The 9,376-nt window shown below is 45.5% G+C and overlaps 1 protein-coding gene across 2 annotated transcripts; it reads left to right on the forward strand.

Moving 5' to 3' along the window:
• Positions 1-262: 262 nt before the first annotated feature.
• LOC123466819 (transcription factor MafB-like) lies at positions 263-8,390 on the forward strand. 2 transcript variants are annotated; one of them, XM_045166962.1, is made up of 5 exons: positions 263-1,407; positions 1,915-2,170; positions 2,252-2,580; positions 3,349-3,723; positions 5,278-8,390. In XM_045166962.1, the coding sequence occupies exons 1-5, from the start codon at positions 1,096-1,098 to the stop codon at positions 5,482-5,484; spliced, it is 1,479 nt and encodes a 492-aa protein (XP_045022897.1). In that variant the 5' UTR covers positions 263-1,095; the 3' UTR covers positions 5,485-8,390. The 2 variants fall into 2 exon arrangements, with proteins under 2 accessions (XP_045022897.1, XP_045022896.1); XM_045166961.1 differs by having other exon boundaries at positions 275-1,407; positions 2,249-2,580.
• The last annotated feature ends 986 nt before the right edge of the window (positions 8,391-9,376 follow it).

The following is a 9,376-nucleotide window of genomic DNA, read 5'->3' on the forward strand; positions in this document are numbered from 1 at the left end:
GGATGGCCTCTTGTACGAAAAAGGGGTGGCCGTATATGAGAAAGTGGGAGGTGGTAGGTTTGTGGGGATCGGGAATCGTGAGCAAAACACATGCGCCGTCCCGATGCTATATGGCCGTCATACATCCATACACATAGACGGACTGGCTTTAGCTTATGAACGCGGGCTGACACACCACCATCGAACGTGTGTATCTAATGTAGAGAGAGAGAGAGAGGGTGCGCGTAGAAGCGATGACGATATAGCAACACATACTGGACGAGGGCGGGAGTTAGTGCAGCAGGAGCAGTTTCGGGTGACTCTTTCGGTGGGTGGCGGTATAGTCCAGTAGTTGTGTGTGTGTGTCTGCATGTCAGCAGCGGAAGAACAAAACGAGAGCAAGTCGCTGAGGTTAGAGCCAGTTGCCCAGCGTTGATGATGTGAGCGCCTGGCATCGTAGAAACCTTCATTCAACATCCGTCACAAGCTCTCGCCGTACATTGTCCAAGCTTATTCCCCCTCCCCCCCTCTCTCTATTTGTTCCTTTCTTTCTCTGTCTTTTACGTTGTCTTTGATTATCGTTTCATCTCCCATTCACCTACTTTCAAACTCGGCGTCAACTCTGTTTTGTTTTGTTTGTTTTTTTCTGTTGCCCACCTTCGGTCGTAACGCTACCGCTTCTCCGCTGCCGCCCAAAATTCGACGGTGCGGGAACGTTGCCAACGAAAACGGAAAAACTATTTTTTTTTTGGTGGTCAGGGTGGGCCAAACTGACGACGTCCTCGACGCAGGACAGTCGTCCGGCTCATTTGCGTTTTTCGACTTGGCCGCCTCTGGCTAATATTCGTTGTCGTGAAATAGATCCGTCTTACATCGAAATGTCGACGTGAATTGTGAATCGCCGGTGATCTAATCTGCAGCCAATCCGGTTTCAGAACGAATCGCTTCCTTGTTTTTCGCAGAGTGCTTGTGCTTTCATCCTTTCATCGGGCACGGTCTCCTGGTGCCGCCAATTATTTCTTATTTTTCGTCTTGTGACAGCTGGTGGAAGAACGAAGAGCAACCAGTAGGTTTGGCCGTCGGATTCATCGCCACACGTTGACGGGTGACATAGTCATGGAGGCCTCGGCCCAAGACGAGTACGTCAGCGACTTTGATTTAGAACATTTGGAAGAAGTGGTGAAGCGCGAGATGCTCGAACAGAGGCGTAACGCAGAGGCTGCCTACGCGCTTCACTATCAGAACCTGCAGCCACCGGTACAGCCTCAACCTCAATCATCTCAACCACAACCACAACAACAACAGCAACAACAGCAATCATCGCCAGGTGTGGCCCAGCCGCAGCAGGGGCACGTTGTGTCCCACCATTCGGCAGCATCGGGACCCACCAGCCAACAACCTTCCGCCCCTTTGAAGCATCAGCTTCAGGTAGGCAATTGTGTCTCATTTTCAATATATAGCCTCCTCCTCGTGCGTCTCCGCTAGAGTATGAGAGAAAAAAAGAATGTTAGTGTGTTGGAAGGGCAGCAACAACAACAAAAATATATACATATATATAGTTGTGGACATCAATCAATCAAGAATATTTTTATCACCGAGTCAAGTTTGACATTAAAGTTTGCGAGTGACATATAAGCTAATAGATCGCGTCACGAGAAAACAAAATTGACCTCAGTTGTATAAGCAAAGCGATCAAACAAAGCGATAAGGAGATAGAAGTTTTCTTGATACAAGGAGCAATTGATGGATAGCTGCGTTGATAAAGGATTATTTCCCCTATATAACAATCTTAACCCAATTAGATTACATTTTATCTACGCAATGGCTTATAGATGGGTAATATCAGTGCTCGACGTATCAATTTCATTGCAATACACGCCCTCGTGATGTTTATCCGTTATTGATTATCCACATTGTGACCAACCAAATGATCAGGCACCGGCGACTCCACCGGATACACCGCCAGGCCAACCTTGCAGCATCATGTCACCAGCATCTCCCTTTCAACATCAACATCAACAGCAGCAGCATGGCCATCACTCTCAGCATTCACACGTTCAACAGCAGCAACAGCAGCAACAGATTCAACAACAACAACAACAACAACAACAGCAAGCACAAGCTTCGGCAACCGTCTCAGCCGCTGCTGTCCTACCCCTAGGCCCAGGTTTGGAAGTCATCCAGCACAAAGGTATCAGCAAATCATTGAGCTCTGGCGTGCCAGTTTATCTTTGGAAACTTGTTATCCAATAAAACCTTGCCATGTCAGCAGGAATGAGTGCAGGCAGCGATGAATTCTTGTGGGTCACCGCCTCGATGCGTTACGGCAACGCCGTGCCACCACTTCAGATTCACCAAGAGCCGTTGGATTTGCGGCCGCAGGGATCGGAATCGCCGCTAGACGATCCTCACGCCGCGTGGGCGCATCACGCCAGCTTGCAACACCAACAGCAGCAGCATCAGCATCAGCTGCAACAGCAGCAACACCATCAACAACAGCCACCGGCGCAACATCTACTGGGACGTCGAGACTCTTACTCGGAAGGTTCCCTCGCTGTGCATCTTCCCGGCTGCCATCCCGGCCAACATCATCATCATCAGGTGGGGATTGAATCTTATAGATCCTTTATTCTGGCCGTTTTCTGAGCGATCCAGAAAAATATCGAGTGATATTCAATGACACACTTGGCTTGGGAAACAAGATGGCTGGCTCTTGTTGGCGATGTGAAACTGTTGAGGGGTGTTGGCAAATGTTCTGCTGCGTGAGGAACTTGCCAGTTGGTGGTTGGGCTTTGGCCATGATCGCCGTGTTTGCTCACTTGCTCAGCTTTACCCCCGGTGTCAGAATCCTTGAACTTTCTCAGTGATAGGGAATATGTACTGCACATATACTGGATCTCTCTTCTTCTCCTGGTCACTCAATGCCAGTTAGACTTTGCGCCTCTACATTGTCCTTGGAAAAACTATTGGCCGTCATGCTTATTCCTCTATCCCTTTTCTGAATTCCTTGCACGCTGACATAGCGTTTGTTTGTTTGTTTGTTTGTTCGCTATTTTGCTTTCGTTCTTTTGTTTCGCTTTTTCTTGTTTGCTGTCCGTGATGGCGGTTTTGTTTCTATTTGCAATTGTTTCATTATCACCGCTTTCTTCTTCAACACCATTCGCTACGCACCCGAATGCACCTCTTATTCACACGCGGCCAATCCGCCACGCCAGCCAATAGCAAAAATAAAAATAAAAATGCCCGGCGATTTCAAGCCGTTTGATCGATTTATTGATTGGTTGATTTTGGCTGCAGTACAAGAGAAACAAGTAGCATTTTTCATTGACTAATTGTTCAATTGAAACGATTGCAATAAATGGCGGATAGGTACCACGTGGCTGTGGCTCGAGTTCTTCTAGCGCCAGTTCGACGTCCGGTTCAGAAATCGGTGGTCCCAGCAGCAATGGCGGCATGATGGTAGGCCTGGGTCCGAACTCGGGAGGAGGCGGTAGCTTGCATCATCATCACCACCATCATCATCATCACGGTGGTTCAGGGGGCAACGACCTGCTCGACGACGACGCACTCATCTCGCTCTCGGTCCGTGAACTCAACAAGAAGCTGAACGGCTTTCCACGCGAGGAGGTCGTCCGGCTCAAACAGAAAAGGCGGACGCTGAAGAACCGCGGCTACGCCCAGAATTGCCGTTCCAAGCGCATGCAGCAGCGTCACGAGCTCGAGAGCGCCAACACCGTCCTTAAGGTAATTTTACTGATTTGACACGTCTAAATAATAGCCGCCATTGGCACATGTTTTGCACCACCGTAATCACTTTGGGCCTTTTACGTCGACATCGTTATCCATCGTCTAATATTCAATGAGCTCTCTCTGAATGACGCAATCAATGCTGCTGTCTAACAGCTTACTATACGAGTATTGGTAACCGCAATTGCGGGTAGTTGGGAAATCTTTACGAACACAATTCGCCTTCGACATGTGTAGTTTTTTAGCCAGATGACTTGGTAACAAAAGTCGCAGCACAAAATCAAACAGAATTCCAAAGCAGAGATCTTGTTGCTTCAACCGAAACGTCGTTGCCAAACGTGAATCGCTCCTATTTGCACCCCGATTTCGAGCTGTGAATGTCGAAAGAAGAAGAAAAGGACACATTTCAGCTGTATAGACACACAGCACATAATATACAGCATATACTAAACAGAATATACTATTCCAGAAAAGGAAAAGGAAAATCAAGTGGAACGAAGCTGGATAACTTTGTTGGCGGATCGGGTTCAACAGTTTGAGGAAAATCATTGAACGTCACAATAAAGGAATGGAAAGAAATGCGAACGAGGGCGACGGCGATCGGGTTCACATGTCAGCGGACCGCGTCACGTTAGTATACCAGTTAATCACGAGGCAGTGTATTGTACACACATCACAATGGCCACTGATACTACACACTGGCTGCTGAACGCTGCACGTCAACAGAACGTTCAACTGATACCCTCCCCCTCCCCCCGAAAAAAAAAAAAAAACGGGAGGCGATTCTTATAGTCGACCCTGATGTCGGAATACGTCAGCTGTCGTGGCATGGTCGCATCGAATCACATTAGACTGAAACAACAAAAAAAAAAAAAAATCCATGAATTCACTAAATGTATTTTTGATAACCAAGATTTCGGGTGGAATTTGGTTTGCACAGAGATTACAAGTGGCCGACGATGACCGTGTGTCTGAGGCTGCGTTAGTGACGGTAGAGCGTGAGAACTGGGCCGATCGGAGGCGCGACATGGCAGCGATCCGGTCGCCACGACGACAGCCGTTATAGGGATCGCCTATTTCCGTTTGGCTTCGACCGACTAGTACCAACAGACCGACACTTTGATGCCGTCTCGTTTCATTTCGGCCCGTCATCTCACCCCTGTTTCCATGCGCTTCTTCAATTACTTTGTTTCTGTCCGTTTCCTCGTTGTCTCTGTCTCTCTCTCTCGCCCTCTCTACGATTTGTGCACGTTGGCTGCACGTTTCTGTCGTTGCGTATCATCACAAAGCGAATGTAAGGGATGCGGCCGCAAACAGAACGAGGGCCAGAGTTCATTCCACTTTGAATTTCAATGGCTGTTCTAGCCGTGTCAATTAGGTATGGGGTTTCTTGTAGGGGAAAGTGATGGATCACGATGGTAGATCGCACGGCTCGAATGATGAACGCTACCATTTCCATTATCTTCTTACCGTATTTTTTTCATCTGTTGTTTTTGTCTGATTTTTCATGTCTCGATTGGATATCTGCGTCCTTGCGTTTGATCCACTCAGGCCGAAATCCAACGAATGCGCTTAGAACTGGGCCGAGTGGCGCAAGAACGGGATAGCTACAAGCAGAAATGCGACGCCATCCATCGTCTCAACCAGCAACAGCAGCACAGTCACCCACATCAAGCGCAACAGCAGCAGCCCAAGAGCGCCAGTACCCGAACCTCTGGCTCCCAAATCAACGACGGTCCAACTAATTACTACCTGTAAAACGAGGCAAAGATAAAACATAAAAAAAATAACTAACACAAAAACAAAAAACAAACAAAAAAAAAAGTCGCTAGACGAATGAATTGGGTTTCTCCTGCTTCTACCTTTGATTCTATACATACAATTGATGCGCTGCGTGTACATATTACATTGCGTACAGATATGAAGTATAATGACAGCCGTGGTATTTGGTGCCACTGCAGACTATTCGCACAGATTAGCATCCACTTAACAAGAACCTTAATAATCTGACGTTCTTCATCCGCCCCTCCCTTTTTATCACCTGCCCTGTTTTTGATCCTACCTCTTTTACCTGTTATCTCACGGCTTGGTTCTCATCGTCATTTCTTATCTATTATACACACACTATAGATGGCGGCCCCCTACATCCCTATATGCTACATCTCAATCATTCATTCATTGTCGCTGTCAACGCAACTGTCAATGATGTTTAGTTGTATCAGTGGTCTGATATGATGTTGCCTAAATGACTGTGCGCGTGTGTCCCTTTCGCTCACCATTGTATCTATTAAGAATTTTTTATCGCTTCCTCTATGGCCTGAAAATAGAGGAGCCGTTGCCTATCGTATGTGTAGAAGCCCTTTAGTTGTCTATAAGTGCGGCGCATTTAAAACTGTGCGCGTTCAAGGCTTACCTATCGGCAGCTATTTGACCGATGAAGTTCATTATATCGTGTCCTTTTTCAAACTTTTCCCCGATTTTATCTCTCTTGTTTGTTTTGTTTGTTTTGTATGTTTTTACGGGAAGTTGGGAGAAGGGGGGATAGTTTGATTCGGCTTTTATTTGTATTTTACACGACGACGTGAAGTAAGTCGTACAAAAGTGCGTGCCCGTTTTTGCAGCTCTAAATTAGACCTTGATACCGACACAACTATGTTGTACCCCCATTCCTCTTTTCTTCTGTTCATTTTTCTTTCCCCATTTTTTCTTTTTTTTTTTTCTTCACATTTTTTCTTCCTTCTATTCTTTTTTTTTTTTTTTTATTTTTGGTCCGGGTTTGGTTATTGAAGCTAATCAGGTATTCCAAGTTGGTCTTCTTCTTGCCTGTGCGAGGTCAGCAGCTCGTTGTCGAAAACCTTCCTTGCCATACACGGCTGGGATCCCTTTTGCTGTTACTCTGCCGGCCTCGCTGTCACAGCCAAGAAGGGAGCGAGCCAGTCAGGCGAAATGGTCAGGGGGCGAACGGATGGCGAGAAGGAAGAAGGGGAGAGGACAACGAGAACGGGTAGAAAAAGATACACTGGTTCCTATCGAGCTCGTTGCGTATTGAAAACAAGAAAATGAAGTCAATTGTGTCAATTTCTTCGTCGACCAGAAATCATGGCCGGTTCACTTCTTGGCCAGCGCACTGCACACATTGGTTTGCTCTATACCAATACCGATGACGCGTGAACCTACAACACGATGGTCTGAATCTTAAATCGTCTTCTCTCTCGCACTCCTCCCCATCTTTTTTGAGCATGTAACACACGCACCTGTTATTGCTCGCCATTTCCCTCACAAACCTTCCATAGATCCCAATCATGATTTCCCCCCCCCCCCTTCTTTCTGATTTATTCTTTCGACATTTTTCCGATTTTTATTTGTTATTTTTTATTCTTCACTTCCTTTATTTGTTTCTTTGTTGTCCAAGCTTCACCTTCTGGAACGTCAACATTGTCAAAGCCGGACACAATTTTTTTCTTTTTTTCTCGCCCTTTCCTTTTCTTCTTCATTTTCTGTGATAGTTTGATTCGATTGTGTTATGCTTCGTTTCGATCCGCTTGTATACTCGCCACAATTTATATGTTGACATCATATTGACTCTTTATCCTTTGCCGTATATACTGTAACGTGATTTTGCAATGTCTGGTTATCCATTGCAGGCTGCTTTTTGATCCCGGTGGATTGTTGAATCAGTCGAAAAGTGGGCAAACTGAGCACAGGAGCGGTGGGTGCTTTTCAAAGTTATATGGATGAATGCAAACAAAAAACAACAAAAAAAAAAAAACAAAAAAAAAGTATGCTGTTACATTTATTAGCTTTTGACTCTGTTGATCGGCTTCATATAACATCACCTCCCAACCCACTCACTAATCCGTTGTTGTTAAGACATTCCACGATAAGCCCATACAATTACGCGTGTAGGCCTACAATAGCGACGCTGCGGTAGCTATACACTTAGGGGGGGAGGGGGAAATAGCGGATCGATGCAATCAATCCCATTGTATCATATGTTGAACATTTGCATAAAGTTGTAATTCAGAAAGAAAAATACTGCAAAAAAAAAGAAAAGAATGAATAATTACTGAAAAGGGTGGATCGCTATTGATCCTTATTTCACGTAGCCTCTCATTTATTATAAATCCTTCTGCGTACGTTTAATTTTCGTGCAATTTCTTGGAACTTTTTTTGTTGTTGTATCCAATTGGAATTCTCTACTGAAAAATATCGAAAAGACGAACCATCGGCTTGTTATGTAAACTCACGTCATTGCTGTTTGGTCTCGTTTGAAGAATATGCCGGTTGTCCTTCATTCATTGATTTCTTTTGAGTTGACATCCATTTTTTTTTTATTTTATTTTTTTTTTTTATTTTAATTTTTCTTTTCCTAATCGCAATAGTCGGCAGTGGAGAAGCCATTCAAAGGCCTCCTTCTTTCTGTTGATTGTCTGTATATGATGTGATTTTTAAAACTCTTTTCATCTTTCCCAATCTGCCCATCGAATCACAAAAACCGTTACGTGTATTTCCTTCCACCTAGTAACCCATCGTGTTTCCCCTTTGTTTGGCCCTCTCTCGTGTGCTGGTGACTATTGCTATGATGAATGGTGATGCTATGTTCATTAAATGGCGATGGTGACAAATACTCTAAAGTTCAATAAAGAAAACTGTTGACCTCCGTTTATACTCGAATGGCTTCCTCTCAAATGAATTGCAGTTCCCATGTTCCTGTACGCCCCCGCTGCTTTTCAAAGCAGGCGATTCGGCCAATTGAACGATTGACTTACTCGCACCACTTTTACTCTTCTAGTCTTCTACGTTGGACCACCTACAACTACCGTACGTGTTTCCTACCTACGCGTTGCGCCGTTGATTTATCTTTCCGTTATCGGAGACTAGCAAGCGTCCACAGTCGTACAATGGGCTAAGGATGGGACGAGGTTATACCAAGGTAGAAGATCTCCTGACCGAGAATCCGTGAAGCAGACCGAGAGAGACGGGGAAAAGAAAAAAAAAAAACGCCGGGGAACAGCGATCAACAATCCCCTGATCATCAAGAGCTGAACCGTGTTCGTTCTATATGCATAGCTAGCGTAGCAGCATACACGCACCATCACATTTGCGGTTGCATTGTATGCAGCGGAGAGGATGTCAGCCAAAGTTCGGCAGACAACAAGAAGGCCGGAGGGCACGGAAGGGGGAGGAAGGGGGGGGATAGCCAGGAGAGAACAGCGTAGTGTAATAGACCGCAGCAACTCCTCCTAGCAACAGCAGCCCCACCCAGTAAGAAGGTCGTCACGAATGCAACCTTCCCTGCGGATAATAGTTAATGATAAAAGTAAAAGTTATTGTAAACCCCTCCCTTCTTAACCTTCAATCTCTTGGTATATAAGCACATGGTTGTATCGTCTTAAGTAGAGTTAGTTTACTGGCAAATACACAGTCTAGAAACTATTACATTTGGAGGTCCCAACGAGACAACAAGAATAACAACGAGACTCTGGAAGAAAAGTTTCTGATCTGTGCTTCATTCGCCAGCTGCAAGTATTCAACGCTTCTATCACCAAGTCTTCAAGCAACCGACATCGGAACATCATCGAGGTAAGCGAATGCCGTTTGATTCACCTGTACAAAAGACTGCTCTCAACGAGAACACACTACTACCTTT

This window comes from Daphnia magna, unplaced genomic scaffold (genome assembly GCF_020631705.1).
Source record: "Daphnia magna isolate NIES unplaced genomic scaffold, ASM2063170v1.1 Dm_contigs118, whole genome shotgun sequence".
Lineage (NCBI taxonomy): Eukaryota > Metazoa > Arthropoda > Branchiopoda > Diplostraca > Daphniidae > Daphnia > Daphnia magna.

Bases quoted from the DNA above. Each gene is read 5' to 3' on its own strand.
- LOC123466819 (XM_045166961.1), top strand. From the start codon at position 1,096: ATGGAGGCCTCGGCCCAAGACGAGTACGTCAGCGACTTTGATTTAGAA. The intron at 1,408-1,914 runs GTAGGCAATTGT...CCAAATGATCAG, and splicing joins CTTTGAAGCATCAGCTTCAG to GCACCGGCGACTCCACCGGA. The intron at 2,581-3,348 runs GTGGGGATTGAA...AATGGCGGATAG, and splicing joins GCCAACATCATCATCATCAG to GTACCACGTGGCTGTGGCTC.